Below are 22,933 nucleotides of genomic sequence, written 5' to 3'. Positions count from 1 at the left end.
TGAAAGAGATGACCACACAATGTTTGGAATCTTAAATTCTGGAATAGTGGAAACAGTATTGCCAAATATCTGATCAGATTATGACGTCTCAGTAATACCTGCACTGTAAGGAACATTGCCACAAACCACCTTAATGAAAGTCTTCGTGATTTTAAATTAGGACTTCACTTCCTATTTACATGGTGTAATATAAAATCTATCAAAAGGTGATAAACTGCAGGTAGAGATGATAATATTCAATTTGTTGACTGAACTTAAATTTTGCTACTTTTTTACTATGAAGTGGGGCCTTATCCAAATACTACCTTTTTAATGGCTGATGAAATTTGAGCTATAATTAGGATATTCAGAATCTGCTTGAATCACTTAAAATATTTTTGCAAAATTAACTTGTAGCAAGATTTCATTTGGTTTCAAAACCTAAGGGACTGGTTTGGACAAAACTCAGCAGCACTTTTTCATGCAGCTGTTGACAAAAATAGAATTGCCAACATGATCACCAATGTCCGATGAGGAATATGGCACAAGAACATGATGATTTCATTTAAGATACAGAGAACTTGAAACATGTTGTGGTATTGTATTCATCTCCTGGGTACAGCAGGACATCTGGAAAATTAGGCTATAAAGAAAAAAAAACACTTTAGGAAGAAGAACCATACTAGTACTCAATTGTCTGAATTTAAAAACAGCTTCAGAATACTTTGATCAGAATTCAGAAGTTTTTTCGATCTTTATATTCTTGTCTGGAATGGAAAACATTCCCTAAATGATCAGAATATTTCTGATCTTTTTCAAAACCTGATTTTTAACATTTTATACAACATACATGAATTGCATGGAAAGATTGGCTTAAATGGACACGTTTAATAGATAAGTGCTTGATGGCTATCTAGTTTACTATCTGGTAGCCGAATTTGTTGGCATTAAGAGCTAGTCAAGATATAGAGAAATCACATGATTCTCCTTTGAAGATTGTATCTGATTTCAACTGGAGGGCTCACTTTTTGAACGCAATTTAAAATTGGGGGGAGGAGCAGCATATAAAGATAATTCTATTGTCTATGTCTATGACAATATAAGATTTCTCTTCAACTCCAAACGGAACAATACTTCATTTAATCTATAGCTCAATCCATTATACCCCAACGGCAAAGGCTTCAATATATTGGGATCCAAGATCAGGGGGGCAGAATTCTACTGGTTCAGGCAAACCAGTAGTTCCGGTAAGCAGCGGAGAGCGAACTTGTTCGGGCCCACCCCTGCTCCATATCTGTTTTTATTGGGAAACAGCAAACTGCATCTGCGTGAAACATGCACATGTGCGATTGCCACCACCCCTGAATCAGCTGTTCATCGGAGCGACGGGTAACTACGAACGTACATGAAGCGAGCCAGTTGTTACACTGGTAGGATCCCCTGTCCAAGATGTAATGTCTTTTAACATCTAAGAAAATGTACCTGATTCATGGCATTTGGCCAATTTTGTGTTTCAAGGCAGAAACCAGAATGTTTGAAGTACACCTGGCCCTCTTTACCCTTTAGAGTCCCATCCAGGAAATTTCCTGTATAAAATTGAACACCAGGTTGAGTTGTATAAACTTCTATCGTTCGGCCACTAGGAGGATGATAAGCTCTGAAAAAAGACAGTAGATGGTTACTGAGTGATCTTTTCCATATACCTGTAGAAACTCATTTTTGTCTTTTGATAAAATGTTAACTGCCTTAATCTAACTTACCTCACAGGGTTTTTGGGGGGATAAAATTGAGGTTACTCCCCCACACATGCCATTTGAGCTTTAGAAAAAGATAATTTAAATAAAAGAAGTCAACCTTTAAAATATAATCTATGAACCTTATTGTCAGATAAGTAGATATACGATTGCAATCTTAGATTTGTTGCCACAAACATTACCATTTTACAAAATTTTAAGGAATCATAAAGTATTTAAGAATTAAATTATATTCTTCAAAAATACAGCTGTGTCTCTATTCATCTTAAATAAATGATTTGATGGTACCACTTTATACTGCACTTGGAATATTTTGTCAAGTTTTGGTCGCCCCAATACAAAAAAGATGCTGAGAATCCTGGAAAGCGTAAAGAAGAGCAACAAAGACAATAAAGAGCCTTGAGGCTAAATAGTACAATGAATGGTTGAGGGAGCTAGGTATCTAATCTATCAAAGAGAAGGATTAGCAGGGACATAACTATCAGTTATGTCCGGTACTTCAGAAGCTGTCACAGAGAAAAGGGGATTGGCTTACTCTCCAAAACACCAGAGGGCAGACAAGAGGCTTGTTAAAGAGAGATAGCAGAAGTAAGAAATTTTCTGACAGTCCAAGCAAATATTCAGTGGAATAGCTTGCCTCTTGGAGCTGTGAGTGCTCCAACACTGGAAGTTTTCAAAAACAGACTGGACAAATATTTGACTGAAAAAAGGCTCCTTCCCTTCAGCAGGGAGTTGGGCTAGAAGACCTCAGGACCCTTTCCAGCCTATGATTTTTAGGTTCTATTTAAATAATACAGACAGGCCAAAGTTGCCCTTTATAAAGCAGATATGAATCTCATCATACACAAACAGAATCAAATGAGTGTTAATCTCCCAAGATCAGCTGAGAGCCTTATTTACATTATCTTTACAGTTTTATTGTGGAAATACGAGCAAAATCCTGAATCACTTTAAAAATGCTTTAACACATTCCGAATCATTGCAATCAAAAGAAAAGAAATAAGAATGAACACATAGTACCTGTTTCCCACAGGTCCTGTGTACCTGGTTTTTTTTCAAATCCTTGAAAAAAAAATCCACATTCTAAAGGGAAATGAAGAAGATTCCTCAGTAGGAGGACGAGTAGTAACGCTACCTAGCAGGGAGATCACACGCTCTTGGACCAAACTCTTCAAGAATAGCAAACCCAGAGTTGTCCCTGCCATCTTCCCCGGGTGAAGGGGGGGGGGCTTCCCGCAGTTAAAGCTGGAGGCATGAGAGTTTCTAAGAAGCTAGAAAATGCACCAGATGAAAGAAGTTCTAAATTCCCTGGAAAAGAGAAGGCCAGCTCTGCTCCAGTCATAAAAGTACAGAGCATAAATATCTTACTGAGAGACACCTTTCAGAAATCGAGGCATACATTTCCAGCTGCCACAGCACAAGAAGCATATGAGAAGCCACAACCTACTATGGAAAAAATTGTATTGCCCGAACGAATGTGCATTATTCAGCAGCCACAGAAATGTTAAACATGTAGAATAAAATATTCATATATTTGACAGACTTGCACTTAACAAAAACACCAGTTAGCTAGGCAAGTAGTAAATAGACCATCAGCATTTGGGGTTTTTTTTCTTTCACAATAAAAACTATATTAAAAAAAAAAAAGATTTCTCAGTAGAACTGTGTTTTGTATGTAAAGGGTGGGAGTGGGGAAGTGCCTCAAAGTATAAAAGCCTTGCATAACACTTCTTGGCACACTTCTTAAAACAGTGGCTTCTTTTCCCAAGGTTCATGTAGTTCAATAGTAGGAAAAGTGCATTTGGTTTAAGGAATTCAGGCTGGATCCACATGCAACCTCCAAGATACCTTTCCCCCTTGAAATAAGCCGTGCAGCTTTCTATTGCTATGTTACAGTACATTTGCAGCATTCTCTGCCCAACCAACAGAAGTAAATTATATTGTACTATGATAGCGTTATTGCTGTGATGATAATTTCAATGTGGACCAGAATAATATCAGACTCAGCTCTTGATACATTTAACATCTGGTTCAGATTACTCATCACATAGTCATTGTGGTAGTGATTATAGCAAATATAGGATTTATGATTTTGCTCAGCTGAAGTTTTTGATGTTACTTGTTAACTGTTATTTTCTGTGCTGCTATATTCTTATGAAGGATGAAAAGCAGTTAAAAAGTAAAATATGTATAAAAATGTGGAAAAGAAAACCTAAGGTTATGATTTCTAATGGTAGTTTTAAGTATTCCTCTCATTACACAGGCCTTAACAATAAATTCCAAAGAAAGTCGTAGATCTCAATGAAGCTCAAAGAACATCTTTGATGAACCTCCATGACATTAAACATATGAAAATACCTTTTATTACAGATTATATTCCAAAATTGACTTGTATCAGATAAAAAAGTTATTCTAACTTCTCTGATAACCAACTTTGTTAGCTTTCTGACAGTAAAATTAATCCTCTTGACTATTTTGCTGTATTGTTGTCTTCCCTTTTTTTCCTTTGGAGATGGGGACTCTAATTTTAATGAATATAAATTGGCATTTAATGGTGTGTGTGTGTGTGTATATATATATGTGTGTATTTGTGCTGATAAATAAACATCATATATATATATATATATATATATATATATATATATATATATATATATATATATATATATATATATATATATATATATATATATATATGAAAAACAGTATATTAATAATGTGAATCAATCCAAAAGCACAAAGCAAAGTTAGAGTGAAAATTTCACAACTCACATATAGAAAATAAATGAATTAAATCAAATGTTTACCTGGCACAGAAATGTGGTTCTTTTCTCTGGACCAAGCAAAAGTTGTGATCAAATCCATTCAGCTGAAACTTCTGCAAATGTGTCCCAAGTTCTTTAGGCTTTCGCAGGTCAAATGGAGTATCATGCACTGGCGAGATATTTCCTGTTTGTTGAGAGGGGAACAAGTCAAAAGAGGAGTGAAGATATGAAGGAACTGATGTAGCGTGAAATATTCAGGAGTATAATTATGATTACAAAAACATGAAAGGACATGAAACATAAAAATATAGTGACTATTGACTTTTTCAGTTGCTATTGTTAAGACAATAATCCCTACACTAAATACACTAATATGTACTGTGATTTTAAAAAACATTAGCTTCCTAAAAATTATTTTCATCAAGTACTTCCACATCACAGTTTTCATTCATTCCAGCTTTAATCCTTAAACCACTCCCAAAATAGCTTGATATCAATCTTCAGTTCTTTTTATTTCTGCCAGCCTCAGAGAGCCAGTTTGGTCTAGTCTAGTGGTTAAGGCAGCAGGCTAGAAATCAGGATTCTATTAACATTAAAGTCAGTTGGGTGACTTTAGGCCAGTCACTCTTTCTCAGCTCATCCTACCTCACAAGGTAGTTGTGGAAAAAATAGGATAAGAGAATAGTAGTATGTATATTGAGCTATTTATAAAAGTAATAAAGGCAGCATATAAATAAATATCACTGAGAACAGGCAGGAGTTATCTTGAGCCAATTATAGGATCAAGGTAGGCAATAAAATTGCCTGCTTTCCTTAAACATACTTCAGGTGGAACAGATATTGAGTTAGGGCTTGCTTCACTTAAGAGACTGGAAGCAAGATGAAGCAAGTGCAAAGCCCATATGGAAATAAACTATACATACATGTCCACATTGTACAAATGAGCTTTGTTCATTTTACAAAAATCTTGGTTCATGTCAGAGGAATGGGAAGTCCTGATCCATACGCAGCACAAAACAGCTACCTCTTTTGAAATCTGAAAAGTGTAGGTACTGCAAATGCACCTAAACCTTGGTCCCTAGAACATTATGTGGAGAAAAAGACACAACCAGCAGTCATTCTGACTATTAAAGGTATAGAAATGGCATTTGAAAAACTAAGAGGTGACAACAGTTTATGGTATTCGTTTTGAAAAGGAAAACTACTGAATTCTCCTATAATTCCAGTTTGGTGTAATATATAACCTGTTAAATGGTAATGTGGAAACAGGATCTTAAATTTATAACAAGCACAGCATTTTTCTCCCTGGAACAAAGCTTCACCTTCAAAGACACTCAGATTAACCAACCTGTTGGAATCAGTTTTTCATCCAGTGGCAAGTAACAATCTGCCTCTATGGTAAATTCATGGTCATAGATATTAGATGAACCCTGAGTTATGAAAAAATATATATAATACTAGATAAAAAGATAATATATTGGTTTTGTTCTGACATGGATCTCATTTTTAATATATTTTTTATTATGAAGTTTGTTACCGTTAAAATCTGATACAATCTAAACTTAAAAAAGAAAAAAGAAAAAAGGAGGAAGAGAATAAAATAAAGAAAAATAAATATGTTACTTTCAACCTTCATCACAGAAGTATAGACAGATTTAGTAACTCTTCAACCCCTATAACAGTGCTTCCCAAGCTTTTTCTTTCATTACCCAAAACCACTTATAAGAAAGTGTTATCAAACTTGGAGGACCAATCACATGTCCCTTCCTTCAGCACCATAACTTAAAATGGTTGGTGAATGGCCACAATTGGGGACCATTTTATTATAAAAATAATATAATTGCTATTTATATCATTATAGCAAATTACCATTGATAATTTCATTATTTTTAATCTGAATGGGAATTTGTCGGGAGAGTTTTAAATATAGTTTTGTACGCATTGCAATATTTAACACAATTTACATGTATAGTTTTCAAATTTGCCTCACAGCCAAATTCAAAATGTTCCAAAATGTAAAACTGAAAACGTTGGATTTTATCCAACTTGGGATGTTTTCCCCCCAAAAAATAGATTCCCCAAAGGATCTATTCTCATGATTTAAGATCAATAGATGCTACAACTCCCTTGCTTACTGTAGTACAGGGGTATCAAACACACAGCCCCGAGGCCAGATACAGCCCATGCAGGCCATGCCCACCCTAGCTCTGCAAGGGCCAAAAACAATTCCGATATGTCATGGTACGGCCCACAATGCAATTGGGTTTGACTGACATCCGATTGCACCCTGCTGTAGTAGATTTCAGCAGAGACATGAAAAATAACTCTATATAGACAAGGGCTTCAGCAGTTAAAAATGTGGGATCTGTTTCTTTTGTTCTTGCCAACATCAGTGATTGTTATGAAACTCACTTACCTGACCTCCAAGATTGAAGTAAGCATGGTTTGTTAGATTGACTGGTGTAGTCTTACTAGTTTGAGCTCTGTAATTAATTGTTAACTCTCCATCCTTGAGTGTATATGATATCCACACTTTCAGCTCACCAGGATATCCCTCTTTACCATCAGGACTTATTCTGAAGAAGCGGACACCATCTGGCAGGATTTCAGGCAACCAGATAGCCTAAAATACAATTTGATGAGCTTAAAAAATAAATAAATCTACATTGACTGGACCAGTTTTCAAATACTGCCCAAATGTGTTCAGACCTCTCGAATTTCAAATCAGCAACAAATTATATGTAACTGAAGGCAACATACTGGGAAAAGCTCTGGTATCTGTACAGACACCTGAAAGAGATTACTTATTCTAAATATAGGTCCTGAGATTTTTACTCAATTGTTTTCTACTCCCAGACAATGAAATAGTCTCTAATAGATGAAGTCTTCTCCCATCAGAGGGAAGATTCTGAGCCAATGGACAAATCCAGTTGGTGAAGAAGGCAATTTTCTAAACAAAAACTTTTAAAGCAAGGTAGAACATAAAGAAGTCTACAAACATATTGAGAAATGCATAGCCTTTAAACGTATTAAATTATAAAAGATAAAGATAATTTAATGTATTTTAATTAATATGTGTTTTAATATAATACAGTCGTGGGTTCAATTTTTAAAATATTACAAATATTTGATTCAACTAGGAAAACAGGATAACTAAAGGTAAATGAATTTCAAAATGTTAGCAATGTTTGTTTTTAGTAACAAAATAAAACAGTATCAGTTATATTACCAGATATAAAGCATACTGTGTTTAGAATATATAGAAAAAAAATACATGAGCTGGAGCAGTTGGTCATACAACTAATGAGAAGGGGGCAATAATAGACCTATTTTTAAATAGTGCTCAAAATTTAGAATATAAAACATTGAGTAATAGGGTTATGAGAGAAATATATGTACTCAAAACATATTGGAAAGTGACCATAATGAAATAAAATTCACCTGTAGAGAAGCAATAACCTAAAAAACATAATCATATTTGACTTCAAAATTTAGAAGGCTGATAAAAAGGAAACCCAAAGAGAAAGCCTAATGTATTCATAAATTTAGGAAAATGCCCCCAAAATGAGAGTGCATGATAGAGTAGCACAATAAAGAAAGCTATGAGGCCCAAGAAAAAAGATTGATTTAAGAATCATTTGTTTTTTGGGCCTCATAGCTTTCTTTACTTTTCTTCATTAGAACTGTCCTAATGAAAAAACAAATGAGTATAAACTCTGGCAAAAGAAATACAAATGAAGTTCAGCTGTTCTCAGGGAGGGTATTAGATGAACTGAAAGATATAATGGTGACAAGAGAATGTCTTACTAACAAACTGAATATCAACAACTCACCAGACCATGCTGTCATCCATCCAAGGGTTATTAAGTTGCTTAAAGCTGAGACTGTGGATCTGCTATGTAATATAGGCAACCTGTTCTATATTTTTAGAAGAGTGATCTAGGGAATTACAGGCATGTCAGCTTAAGATCTATTCTGGGGGGAAATAGTGGACACTGCTAGATAAAATTACCAAACATTTGAAGACACAGGCCTTGCTCAAGGATACACAACATGGTTTCACTAAGGTAAGTTCCTGTCTAATTAATCTATTAGAGGTTTTTTTTTTGAGAATGTTAATAAACACATATGCATATGCAAGAACAAGCCAATTGACATCATCTCCTAAGGGTTTTCAAAAAAGAAAATCTTAGATTTTCAACTACCCAGTCACTTATGGTGATATGGGTAATGTATAAATCAATGAAATAAATAAATAGGCCTTTCATAAAGTCCATTATCAAAGACATCTCAATGAACATAAGAACTATGGAACAAAAGGAAAGGGATAAGCAACTGGCCAAAGAATAGAAGTGTAAAATAGGAGTAAATGGGGATACTGGAACTCCACCCCCACAAATCTCACCCCACAAATAGCTACTGCTCTTGGCAAGAGTCTAAGAACAAAAGCCTCCCTTGCTATTCAAACATAAGGGGAGAGAAGTTGCTTTCTCTCAGATCTTCAACCCACTGGCCATCATAGACTCCCTTACTAGACATGGAAGGATTTAGACACGTATCAATTTTGTGTGAATTTTGATCGAAAGGATTTGTAGGAACTTGCATTGCTATAGTTGCCTGTATACACTGTATCTGGCACCATTACCTAACAAAATAAGATCCACCGTGATTATTCCATACAATGAAGAGAAAAAAACCAGAAAAAAACATCTGTCTAATTTATCATTAACTATTCACTAGCAGATCTACCTTGTCAAACCCTTTGACTCCTCCATGCAAACTGTTGGAGCCATCATTGATGGCCAGTTGGTATTCATGCCCTTCCACTGTAAATTTCCCTTTGGCAATTCTGTTAGCAACCCGTCCAATGATAGCTCCAAAATAAGGATGCTTGCTGAGGTAGCCTAAGAAAGAGAATAAAAGAGAGCAACAGGATCAGGGATAAAATTCAGCAAGTTCTGACAGGTTCTGGAGAACCGGTAGCGGAAATTTTGAGTAGTTCAGAAAACCGGTAAATACCACCTCTGGCTGACCCCAGAGTGGGAGGGGATGGAGATTTTGCAGTATCCTTCCCCTGCCACTCCCACCAAGCCACGCCCACAGAACCAGTAGTAAAAGAAATTGAATTTCACTACTGAACAGGATAATATACATTTTAGAATTCAGTGTAAAGCTAGTCAGATTTAAAAGCCTGCTGAGAGTATTTTCTTTTGTGTGTAATCCAATAAATCCTAATTGAGCAATATTTTATGAAAGAAGGGACTCATTTATTAAGATTTCTCTGTTTATTTCAATGGAGGTACCAATGCCATGTCTGCAGAGAGCTCTGTGCACAGAACTGCTACACTATTGGATTGTATACTGGCAATGTTAGTCAACCTTGGCAGTTTTAAGCCATGTGGACTTCAACTCCCAGAATTCTTTAGACAGTATTCTGTCTAGGGAATTCTGGGAATTGAACTCCATACAGCTTAAGGCTGTCAAGATTGAGACACCTGCTGCCTGGTAACGTGGTGTACTGTAGTCTTATTGAGCTCAGATCCACATACTTGGACAATTCTTTTCCAGCTTAATTTAGCACCCCTCTATTAATACACACACACACACACACACACACACACAGTAAACAGAAGTGTGTTTTTGACTAACGACAGTCCTATACTGTATATGAATGTAAGTCAAAGAAATGACAAGAAAAAAATACATTCTCTGGAGCCTCCTGTTCCTCGCTCCAGAAAAAGCACATTTTCATTTACATAAGTTTGCTTTGAAGGTTTTTTTTTAGGTGATTCTCTTCCTTTCTCCAGAACTGATTCTAGTGGTGGTGTTGGAGCGGGAGTGATCGCTCAGTAGGCCCCTTCTTTGTGCGATACTACAGGGTTGTATTCTGTCTTCTCACCTTTTCAGGTTCAGATACTTGAAACTGCTAGATAAGGACATTTGCTGGTTTGGAGTTCATTATCTGATGCTCAATTATATATTACAACCCCAACTGGCCAAGTAAACTCTTCAGGTTTTGTCCTAATGCTTGGGGACTGTGTACGTTTGAAATGTAGCAGTGTGGGAGTGAAGGGCATGCCTTGGTATGCCCATGTAACACCTCCGCTTCATTAACTGCACTGCTTGCCAGTTTTATTCCAGGTACATGATGCCTGGTTACTTAAGGGATTGTCCCATCTCCCATAGTGTCAGCACAGCCATTTTCATCTAGCAGGGTTGGCAAACTTTGGGTTCTATTGATTAAAAAATGCCATATATCATCTTCTCTGTAATATTGTTGCCTGGACTCAACCAAAAATGGTTAGGAATCAAGGGAGATCATGATGGTGATGATGATAACAACAACATTTTTTTTACCAGTCTCAGGCTGTGAATCAAATTGGAGATTAACAACAACACCATCTTTTTGTGACAAGCTGTTTGTGAAACCGTATCAAAACAGAACTAAAAATGATAAAAAATAAACACGATTTATAAGGTTAACATTAAGCATTTGAAATCTTCTCTTTGAAAATGTCCATTTATGTATTAATTATAAATAATGCTAGGATAATTTTAAGAACAGTAATGAGCCCCTTTTCTGCATTAAACTCACTTCGGTGTGTAATAAACATGATAGGGGACAAAAATATATTTGTTAATCATTGTGAAAGAATGAAGCTGTCTCTCTTGCAATAGAAAACCACAGTTGCTACCAGTCATTGCAAAAGAAAGATTATCAAAATACAATTCTGTTTCTAGTAGTGCAGTTATGATAATCTGGTTCAAGAAAAACAACCTAATAATTCTGGGATATGTTTTTATGGACTACTTCCCTCAGATATCATTAATGAAGCTTATTATCATAAATGTTTCATTCCTCACGGTCCACAAAAAATATTTACCTTGCTATTTAGCTTCTTATGGACTTAGTCACTAAAGCCCCCAACAGTAGTTAGCCAAAATATGTTTCAGGCTCTGTTTTACTAGGCTCTGAAATATTCCCATCTCCAACATGCAATATGGGAACTGCTGATTGATAACCACATACTTCAGGATGGGCAGAATGCCCACAGCTGTCCAAGTGTATTGGGCTATAATTTTCATGATACCCAAACAATGTGAATGCAATTGGCTGTGGTGGATGGGGTCAATGGGGTTGTAGTCAATATAATTGGAAATAATTGGTTCGGAAATGACTGTGACATTTCTGCAACCTTTGATTTCCTTCTCTAATTTTCAAGCTTAGATGGATAGTTAAGCAAAGGGAAACAGCAATCTATCTGCTAAAGATATCAGCCTTTTTATCTTCCTGTGAAAAGGAAACACTCTTCTAAAATTTACTATAGTTAATTAAAAGAGCTGGACCATACCAATTTGTGAACTGAACTCATCCATAGGGAAGTTGTTGACTAACGTAGGTCTTATGCAGATTGTTCTCCCCATACACTTCAAGTCTATGTAGTAAATAAATGTGATAATATATATTGTGGTCTTACCACCTGTTGTAGATGGGACTTCAACCAAACTTCAAGGTTTACCTGTCACAATTATTTGAAATAGGGGTAGTTGACACTGTAAGCTTGCAGGAACCGAAATTTAAAACTAGTGGCTGGCTTGGATTTCACATATCAATTTCCTCAAACCACATATTGAATTGAATACTTTATTTGGCCAAGTGTGATTAGATACACTAGGAATTTGTCTCAGGTGCAGAAGCTCTCAGTGTACATGCAAAGCAATAGAATGACAACAACAACGATAATAAATAAATAAATAAATAAATAAATAAATAAATAAATAAATAAGAAGGATAATAAAATGGATAAATAATAATGCTACAGCCATGCTACTTGGGTAAATACCCATAAAATACTACTGTCAGAATTAGGTATGAATTAGGTATCGTGCCCTTGTGACCTCTAGACTGGAATACTGCAATGTGCTCTACATGGGGCTGCCCTTGAAGAGCATTCGGCGACTTCAGCTAGTCCAGAATGCAGCCGCGCGAGCGATTGTGGGTGCACCTCGTTTCACCCACGTAACACCTATCCTCCGCGAGCTGCACTGGCTGCCTGTTGATCTCCGGGTGCGATTCAAGGTGCTACTTATCACCTATAAAGCCCTTCATGGTACTGGACCTGGGTACTTGAGAGACCGCCTACTGCCAATTACCTCCACCAGACCGATACGATCGCATAGATTAGGCCTCCTCCGAATTCCATCATCCAGCCAGTGTAGACTGGCAACTACCTGGAGGAGAGCCTTCTCGGTGGCTGCTCCGACCCTCTGGAACGAACTCCCCGTGGAGATTCAGACCCTCACCACCCTCCAGTCCTTCCGCGCCGCCCTAAAGATCTGGCTGTCCCGGCTGGCCTGGGGTTAAGATTCCGACCCCACTCGAATTGTGTGACTGTTGTGTTTCTTTTAATATGTTGTATTGTCCTTATGTTGGAAATTGTTTGTTCTTCCCCCCCCCTTTTTTGAACTGTGAGCCGCCCTGAGTCCCCCCAGGGAAAAGGGCGGCATACAAATAAAGGGAAAATGAAAAAAAGTATTCAGCAGATAGTCTGAGGGAAAAACCTCAGTAGTCCAGCTCATGGTGGTCCCAAAGGTGCTTTTTCAAAAGGAACTGAAGAAGCTTCTTGGATGAGAAGCAATATGTCTTGAAATAAAAACAAAGAAAGTTTAGTTGCCTTTTGAAAAAGCACCTTTGGGACATCTACTTGTTTTGTCCTGCAGTGCCCTGTCCAGCACCATCTCAAGAGGAGTTGAATCAGTTTATGTCCAAGATATGAGGAGTCTGGAGGTATTTTTTTCAGCCCTCCTTCTGACCTGTGTGCAATATACAGGTGTTCTATGCTTGGAATTATTCTCTCTGCAGTCTTAACTATCTGTTGGAGTTTGTGCCATACATATGGCAACTACTCTGAATTAATGTGGCATACACTGCCTCACTTAAGCCTACAAAATTGTTAAAGAGTGATGCATAACAGGGAGACAACCAGCAGGGGCGCACTTCTACTATTCTTAATCTACTATTAATACTTAACTGGTTGTCTGAATGTGGCTTAATAGAGAAGCTTAATAGAGAACAGAGAGCTGTGTAAGGGGAAGTATTCTATTTCTCAATTATGTTACTAGATTCTTATGAAACCAAGCACAAAGAAACCACAGCAATTTGTTCCTTAAATTTGTGAAGTCAAGCATTTCAAAACAAGAACTTCAGTGCTTGTTACTCATCTGTGAGGTAAGAAGAGTTTGGGGGCTGGTTCCTTCCATAAATGAAAACAAACTCAATTAGGCAGCTACTTGTGAAAAAACTTCAATGATTTAAATGCAATGGGAATGAAATGTAACTGAAATGTACCTGAAAAGACCAGAATTCCCTGTCTTGTTTAATTCCTCTTTCAACTTTGACTCATATCTAGTATTCCACTTGACTCTATTTTATGAATTCCCTTCCCCTGCATAAAAATACCTTCGATCGCATCTACTGCAATTATATCTAGTAACCCAAGGCTGCAGATTCTCCCTATGCCTCTACTGCTAGATGGGGCTTTCTCTTGGAGATCAGGTGTCAGGTCACTGGTTCTACCGAAACTGCTAAAATTTGTGTGCTAGGCCTTCTCTTGGTTTAGGGCAGGGGTCCCCAAACTTGGCAACTTTAAAACTTGTGGACTTCAACTTTGAAGTCCACAAGTCTTAAAGTTGCCAAGTTCGAAGACCTCTGGTTTAGGGGGAACCTCAAAAAAGCACATTAACGATCTAATTGAAAGCAAATTAGAATTCCCCTTTGTAATAATCTTACAAAGTTCAACCAAACCCACCTTCCAAATGATCAAAGCCTAGAACAATATCTGAAAACTTTCCGTTTCTGTCTTTAGTCTTCAAGGAGGTGATTATGCAGCCTAAGGATAGGATTTCCACTCTGACCGTGTCGGATGCGAGCAGGAATTTTTCCACGGTTCCTCCGCCAAGAGGCAATTCACCAAAGGCTTCTTTCTTCACCTCAAGCATTATTTCTTCCTCTTTGCGCTAGACGTCGGTCAGCGGACAGTACCGGCAAGGGGAAATGAGACGGACGTGGGGCAAACGGATTTCCTCCGCAATCAATTGTCCATCAGCTGATATGGAGAGGCACGAAAACTCGCTTTCTTAGTCTTGCAGCCGACTGTGAGGCATGCAGAAGCAAGTTTTCTGAAGGCTGCGAAACTATGTCCCAGAATTCCACAACCTACGCTGGGTTGCTTAGTGCAAATTCACTTAATTCCCCGAGACTTCCCCCACAGTAAACAGGAAGAGAACAATCCGAACACGACGTCTTCTCCGTCCCTTTGTTTCCAGCAAAGCCAGTTCACACCCCTCTCCTAACACGTCTGCGATGCAAAACATAGAATCCGAAAACTTCTACGTACGCATTCGCAGAGGTGAGAATTCAACTACAAGGTGGAGAGCGGAAAAACCGAGAGAATGTCGCGATAAAAACTGAAGCATTGCAAGATGGAACTCGTAGTTCCTTCGGGTTGATTGCTACCTTGAATCCCGGCCTATTCAGATGAAAATAGTGGCATTTTGAAAGTAAAACAAAATAGTTATGCGCGTTTAGAACGAGAAAAGCGGCTATCGGTCAAGTAGCAGTTGTTGAGTGCGAAATTATACATTTTTTTTAAATTATAGGGTCTTTATGTTTGGGGCGGCATTTATCGGGAATGAAAGGGCTATTTTAATTTATTGAATTCCAAAAAATTCAAACAGCTCTTCTGTCTGGTGTCCGGACATTCCGGATCTTCAACCAATATTTGCACTCATTCAGTCATATGATCAAAGAGGAGAAAACTAAGAAAAAATAAGCATGGTGATGACGAAGATGATATGTTACGGTATTAAGTCTGTATCAATTCTTAGCTATATACAGTAGGTGAATTTTCTGTATTTATTTATTTATAAATAAATAAAATTAATATGCTTTGTGATAATGATCATCTGATCCAAACCACAGTCAAAGGGTCTTGATCACAACTGTCTATTTTAAATACAGTATATAGAAATTTGGATTTGACTCACTAAATTGACGTCATTTTTGTTTATTGCTTTTCTAGACGATTCCATGTCTAGCTGTATGAGCAAAGTACAAATCCATTAAAAATATAAAACAATCAAGCAAAACTAAAACAACAAAAACAGAATAAAGATAACAATTACTACTTTTTAGTCTCTTATGCTTCAGAAATGAAAAGATTAAATTCACAGTCAAAACATAGCATTGCCATAGCTGCCATGCCAGGCTGCAGTCAAGGGGGGAAACCCAATTGGCTTGATGCCTTGTAGGAAGTTAGCACCCAGCCCTCTCCTAGAAAAATGAAATATCCTGGGAAATATTGAAAAGGCAAACTATTATATTTCCTGGATCAGAAATGGAGAAACATATTTTTAGGCAGGAAACAGACTCACTCTTAATAGCCCCCACTTTTCTTAATGGCCCATAAAAATGCCTGAGCCACTATATTCTACATAACAAAGAGTTCCCCCTTCAGCTTCAGAGTGATGGGATTAAGGCATGATAGTATTAGTCCTTTACCCAACTCACCACATGGCATCTGGGAACTCAACCAAACTTGGACTCAAAACACAACCTAGATAGTTGTCCCTGCATGGTCCCATGGGAGTCTGACAACCAATCAGAATACATTTCTTACACAAGAACAGGAAACAGAGAGGTGCGGCAGAACAGAGTATAAAAAACCCAGTAGGTCCCCTTTTTCTCTCTCTTTCCTTCTTCACCCAACATCTTGAAGCATGTGATTACTTTTTCTGTTCAGGACCTCAAACCATGTGGTCCTGTCCACCATCAAACCATTTTTCCAAGTAGCCTCCATGTTTCCAGTGTCTTTTTCCCTACTTGGAGCTGAACCCAGGACATTTCTTCCAACACCCTAAACTAGAACTCACATTCTCCCAGTTTCTAGCCTTACAAACCAGGTCTCCTACCTGCTTATTACAGAAAGGAAAGTTCTGGGAATTAAGCCAGGCCTTCTATGGAGATGCAGCCATTAGGCTTAGTTCTTCCTTATGTACAAATGTTCTTCCTTATGTACAAACACTGTTTATAAAACACACAAGCAGAAATGCATATTTATCTCTTGAAGATTTCCTCATTTTGTCACTTGTTTAACTTTACTATAAAATCAAATATAGCATGTCTAATGAAATGAGAGAGAAGAGAGATATCTCTGTGTCAATAGATATGAAATCTCTCCCAAAACTACTTCAGCTCTCTTAAAAATAAGTGCCTATTTCTATTCATATATGACATTTGTTATACAAATAGGAATACAAAAGATAAAGATCTTTTTCAAATTCTTCTTGCTGCATAGTAAGAGAGATAATGACCCTTGGCATAAATTAAGGTACTGTTGGAAGAAATGTCCATCTGGGTTCAGTTCCAAGTGGGGAAAAAGACACTGGAAACATGGAGATTGCTTGAAAAGATGGTTTAATGGTGGGCAGGACCACATGGTTTGAGGTCCTGAGCAAAAAAGAGCACATGGGTGAGAGGAAGATTTATACCTTTTCTTGGACCAACCTTGCAGCTTCCTATTCCTGTGTAAGAAATGTACTCTGATTGGTTGTCAGACTCTCCCAGGTTGAATCTTGCTGGATGATGATGTAATGAAGGGGCTTTGGGCAATTCCTATTATGGCTTAATGGCTTTGTCCTGGTTTGGATCTTGAGTGAGGGCTAATCCTATCACCCTGGAGCTGAAGGTCTTTTGTGTTGTAGATAAGCTGGCCCAGCCTTTGTCTGTAGATAGGTTGGCACCAAAATATCTGCTGGGGGGACAAATGGACAGGGAGCTGAGGCTCTGAATTTGTCTTTAAAAACAAATTCTCCCTTAGGGAAAATATAATATTCTGCCTTTTTAATATTTACTAGAATATTTCATTTTCCTAGGAGTGAGGTGGGTGCTAACCTTGAAGTACTGTGTTTGCTTTTTTTAAGAACTTGTTGTAACATGTAGAAAAATGAGCTGAGGTGGCGCAGTGGTTAGGGTGCAGTACTGCAGGCCACTTCAGCTGACTGTGATCTGCAGTTCAGTGGTTCAAATCTCACCGGCTCAAGGTCGACTCAGCCTTCCATCCTTCCGAGGTGGGTGAAATGAGGACCCAGACTGTGGGGGCAAGTTGCTGACTCAATTTGCTAAAAAATCTGTAAACCGCTTAGAGAGGGCTGAAAGCCCTATGAAGTGGTATATAAGTCTAATAAATAAATAAATAAATAAATAAATAAAATTGCTTGTGACAAGAACTGCCTCATATATTAAACACACATCAAATAATTTTTAAAAAAATTCAGTGCTATATTCTGTTTGCATATTGGCTTGTGGTCTATTACGAGCAGCTAAAAATAAAAAAATAGTTTTGTTCATCTCTATCTTGTCATTTTAGATTTTAAAATGTGATACAGAATTTGTGCAGATTTTCTGTCTCCTAAGAATTAACATTCTCATCTAATTCATTCCAAAAGGAGTCTCACCAGATAATTCTTGATCTAAGGAGATAACAGATGTCCTTTTTCATGCTGATCTCTCCCCCCCCCCCTCTTATATGGTCATTTTTCAGAGTTCAAAAATGAAACACCTGCAGTAGAATTGAAGTTTCCGGGCAATCTGCATATTCAGCAAAAAGCCTGTATTATTACAAATTGTGATTGTTAAGTACTTCCTTACATTAAAAAAAATGTGGTAAATAAGCTCAAAACAATTTTGTAGAAAAAGAACATGGTTCAACTTTGTCTTTTGTGTGCAGATCTCCCAGCTTGATTTTTTTAAATAGCATTGCTATTTTTTTAATTGGCAAAAAGCCCTTTTACTCTACATCTTTTAATTTACAATTAACTATTACAGAATATGTTTTAAATTATTTCTTAAGTACAATAACTCAGCCAAGCCTGTGTTGAAAGAAATGCCCTTCTGGGTTCGGCTCCAAGTGGGGAAAAAGACACTGGAGACATGGAGGCTGCTTGGAAAGATGGTTTAATGGTGGACAGGACCACGTGGCTTGAGTCCTGAACAGAAAAGGTGATCACATGCTTCAATGTTGGTTGGAAAAGACGAGAGCAAAGAAGGGCTTGCAGAGTTTTTAATAATCTGTTTGGCCCCACCTCTCCGTTTCCTGTTCTTGTGTAAGAAATGTATTCTGATTGGTTGTCAGACTCCCATGGGCCCATGCAGGGGCAACTCTCTAGACTGTGTTTTGAATCCAGGTTTGGTTGAGTTCTCAGATGCCATTTGGTGAGTGGAGAAAGGCTAATCATGCCTTAATCCCATCACCCTGGAGCTGAAGGGGAGAACTCTTTATTATGTAAAGGGACTGGTTTGGGCATCTTAATGGCCCATTGACAAAGGGCGTGGGCAGGAAGCTTCAGGGAGCTACTTTGTCTTTAAAACATGTTTCTCCCTTTTTGCATCCAGGGAAATATAATATTCTACCTTTTCAATATTTCCTAGGATATTTCATTTTTCTAGGAGAGGGATGGGTTTTAACTTCCTACACCTGTATTTAATTTTCTTTGTAATCTATCTAAAGCTGGGTCTGAGGGTCAGATCCAGCCTGCGGCATGCTTAGATCTGGCTGGCAGGGCTGCTCTGGAAAAAGCGAAGGCCCAGCCTGCAGTTCCTCTGCCAGTGAAAACTGAGCTCACAAGGGCCGTGGAAGTCCCTCCCAAGTTCCGTTTTCACAGGCAGAGGGTTGCAGGAGGCCGTTGCAGGTCAAAACGGAATTCAGGAGACTGGCAGAGTGCTTGGGCCACCACATGCGCTCCTGACACAAGTGATGAGTTGGCCATGTCCATGTCCAGTCGAGTTTGACACATCTGATCTAATGTATCCATTGTATGGCTGCATATATCTCAATAACACACACCCTCACAACTCTAATAATATTATAGGGGTTGCACTGCTCCTGACAGACCCATTTGTGTAATCTGGGGTTGTTTTTTCTTGGATTCTCAATACCTGGTCGAGGGGCAAATGGCAATCATAGCTAGGACGGCCTTTGTGCAACTGCAGGTTGTGCATCACTTACATCCTTTCATGACCAACAATCCTTGCTCAGAGTTATCCATGCCTTAGTTACCTCCTGTCTTGATTATTACAATGTGCTCTGCATTGCGCTGCCCTTGAAAAGTATCCAGAAGTTTCAATTGGTTCAAAATGTGGCAACCCACAAGTTTTGTGCAAATCTAGATATGTTCCCACTCTTGCGGGAGCTTTATTGGTTGCCAATTTGCTTCTGGTTTCAATTCAAAGTGGTAGCTGTCCCCTTCAAGGCCCTACCTGGCCTGGGACCTGGCTATTTTCCCAGATATATCTATCTGATGCACCAGAGTAGGGATGCATGAATGTTAAGGGTCCCCTCTCTTCAGGTCGATCTAGTGAAGCCAAGAAGAAAGGACTTCTCTATGGTGGCTCCCTCCTTGAGAAACATAATCTGTGCAGAAATAATTTTGGCCTTCACTTCACTTTAATACTCTTTTGAAAGGCCCTGAAGATATGTTGTAACAATGGGCCCGGGGTCTTCTGAGTAATGTGGAGGCCATTAAGTGGCTGTCTGATTGTTGTTGGGTGGGGGTTGGTTTCTGCATTGGGATTTTATCTTTGTAAGTCTCCCAGAGTCACCATGAGTGAGTTGGGTAGCTATATAGATGTTTTTAATTAAAAAAAATGTGTGCAATAGTATCATGCAGATTAATATACAGCATACAGAATTGTCTGCCCCCTTAAGGAATTTAAGATTTAAGCGGATACAAGTTAATCACATGTATGATGGAAGTACTGAAAAAAACTAAGCAATACGCCACTTCTGGAAATAAAGAACATGCTAAAGGCATTGGCAAATCATTTTTATCTTGGCGCCAAGAAAATTGCAAAATTGTATTTATGTAATTGCCAAAAATAGAGGGCTTCTTTACCATCACCTTGACTGTTTATTATCAGCATTTCTCACCTACCTCAAGCCAGAGAACTCTGGGCAGCATATAGTTTGGAGACTGCAAAAATTCAAGCTTGTCAGATTCTTAGATTTTGTTGTTGTGCTAGTTATTGGAGGAAACATTACTTGAGCAAGTGTGTGGTTATGCTTGAGTGCAGACATTTCCTTTAAACTGGACTGTAATGAAGTGAAACCATATGTGAAACCCCAAACCACTTGAATAATGCAATTCAGGAAAATACCTTTATAATGGAAACAACACCTCTTAAATACAAGATAAAATATTTATATTACGTAATAATTCAGAATTAATCTTTACTGTGAAAGATGCCTAAGTTTACGTTTAAGTATATGGCATAAACTTTTATACTTTTCCTCCCGAAGAACAGTGGAAGTTAAGAATCTGACACAGTAAAACTCTTTGGGACTAGATCAGGGGTGGGTTCCAGTAGCCATTACTGCCAGTTTGCTTGTGGGTGTGCCATGCACATATGCTTGGCGCTGCTGAGTTCAGGAACATGGTAAGCCTGGGTCACTGCCGATTCCAGTGACCCAGGTTACCAAACCACTACCAGGCATGTTCAAAGAATGTCAGGCTGAATGGTCGGCCCCACACATTTTCACCTCACCAAATCTGGCCCTACTTGCAAAAGGTTTGGAAACCCCTGCACTAAAGCATGATTTCCCTATCTCCAGAACAGTTTAAAAACGCAAACAGCAATTGCACCAATAATATATGATTTTTAATAAGTCTATTTAAATGGCAACAAAAATCTACAATCTGAAGATGCCACCTAATTTTGCTTAATGATATCACATCTTCATTACTTACTATAAGAATGAAGATAACTATGATGATCCAACAGAAAATTTTACACTACAGCAATATCTTTTTAAAGTGCAATTAAAAGATCAAAGTGAAAGGATGTTCAACTTTAAAGTTTAATTAAACTAAAATATTAATAAAACAGGGAAAAAAAGAAGACGGTGGTGAGAAAATGGAATATCTTACTGCATACAAATAATCTTAATACTGAATAAAGGAAGATTTTTAGGTTATAAATTGTGAATAAAGATTGATCAGCATCTGCCAACAAGACAATCATCAGTAACCAATCTGTGCAAAATTAATGGGGCTGTTCTGTATAATCTTTTTTCCTTAGGGTTAAATGGAAATCAGGAGCATCCATGGAAAGGTCAAAAAAGTTAAGATGGAAACTACTGTCACACAATTGAAGCTCCTTTCCTTTTATGTTTGTGTGATGTGTGCAATACATCTTAAAAAGGGATATGGCTTTCATTGCATTCAGTTGTATTCACCATCTTGATTATTTTGACACACAAAAGAATTCATTTTCCACTGAAAATGAAGCTTAATTAAGAAAAGCACTATCCAGATTTCAGTAATTCTTTAGTTCTGGCAATGATGCTGGGCAATTTTCTGAAAACAGTTACCATGATCTCTGATTGATGGAATCCTCTGTTTCTTACTTTCCACTCATATAGGAAAGTAAATACCAGCGGTGTTTTTGTCTGTGTCTTTGAAGGCATTTAATTTTATTGATGGAGCTATTGTAGGAGTCGCCATCTATTGACTTATTTGACATCTTTCCATTTGAAGCATCTTCTGATATACCAGAAAGGGGAAGGTGGATTTACTTTGTTTCCATTACTTGGTATAAAAGGAGATATTGGAAGAACATTTGTGAATTGCACTTGGTTAAAAAAATGGCTAACTTTTTAGCATTCTATGGATAAACAGAAAAGGAAAAAGGTCCAGTATTTCATTGGTCTGTGGAGAAGATCAGCCCTGTTTAAAAAGGAAGAAGCAGCCCAGTAGCCCAAGATGAAATGATCATGGTGGGCAGAAATCAATGACTGGAAGAGAAATGTAGGTAGTTCTGCCACACTGCATAATATTCAATTGAAATAAGAAACCTTTACCTTAAAGAAATGAAGAACAGCAGGCTACAGAGTACTCCTTGGGCCAGCAGAAATAGGAAAGCACTGCTCTTACAATAAGATAAGACAGTCAGTTGCCTTTGGCTGGAGACAAGCTGAGGATAATATGCAGTTAATGACTATAACTGGAACTGAGATCAAATAGGACATATGGATCAGTAGGGGAAATAATACAGGCAGGAAAAGAACAAGATAACTCCTTTAATTGTTTCCTCAGAATTGAAGTACTTATTTCTGAGACTTGCAGCCTTATGATCAGTGCTCAAAATCCTGTTAGCACTATGCTACAGGGAAAACTGTGGCTTGCCCATTTTTAAAAGTGCTTGTCCCTGAAATCAATGATGAATCAGAAGCCTTTTTTGCACCTAGTTTTGTTACCCTTTCAGTCTTATTTGAAATTGTAAGCCTACATACAGTACTCGGGTTTATCTGGATATAACCACATTCAATATGACTGATATTCCCTAATTTTGGCCAGGAACATTTTCTGACCCTCTTACTT

General features: G+C 37.8%; 1 protein-coding gene and 1 pseudogene across 1 annotated transcript; one reads left to right on the top strand and one right to left on the bottom strand.

The window, feature by feature from the left end:
* Positions 1-17: 17 nt before the first annotated feature.
* On the bottom strand, positions 18-14,883 carry GALM (galactose mutarotase). The gene is made up of 7 exons (XM_087717598.1): positions 14,308-14,883; positions 9,248-9,402; positions 6,915-7,121; positions 5,847-5,928; positions 4,541-4,682; positions 1,462-1,636; positions 18-622 (listed from the first exon to the last, which is right to left on the bottom strand). Exons 1-7 carry the CDS (start codon positions 14,495-14,497, stop codon positions 545-547), a joined length of 1,029 nt encoding a protein of 342 aa, XP_087573724.1. The 5' UTR covers positions 14,498-14,883; the 3' UTR covers positions 18-544.
* LOC148044943 (death-associated protein-like 1.S pseudogene) lies at positions 2,221-4,178 on the top strand (annotated as a pseudogene).
* Positions 14,884-22,933: the final 8,050 nt, after the last annotated feature.

Source organism: Thamnophis sirtalis, unplaced genomic scaffold, assembly GCF_051295495.1.
Source record: "Thamnophis sirtalis isolate CommonGarterSnake01/CBP01778 unplaced genomic scaffold, rThaSir2_p1.2 scaffold_6, whole genome shotgun sequence".
NCBI lineage: Eukaryota > Metazoa > Chordata > Lepidosauria > Squamata > Natricidae > Thamnophis > Thamnophis sirtalis.
Note: the sequence above shows the minus strand (reverse complement) of the source record. Positions and strands in the feature narration are given on the sequence as shown.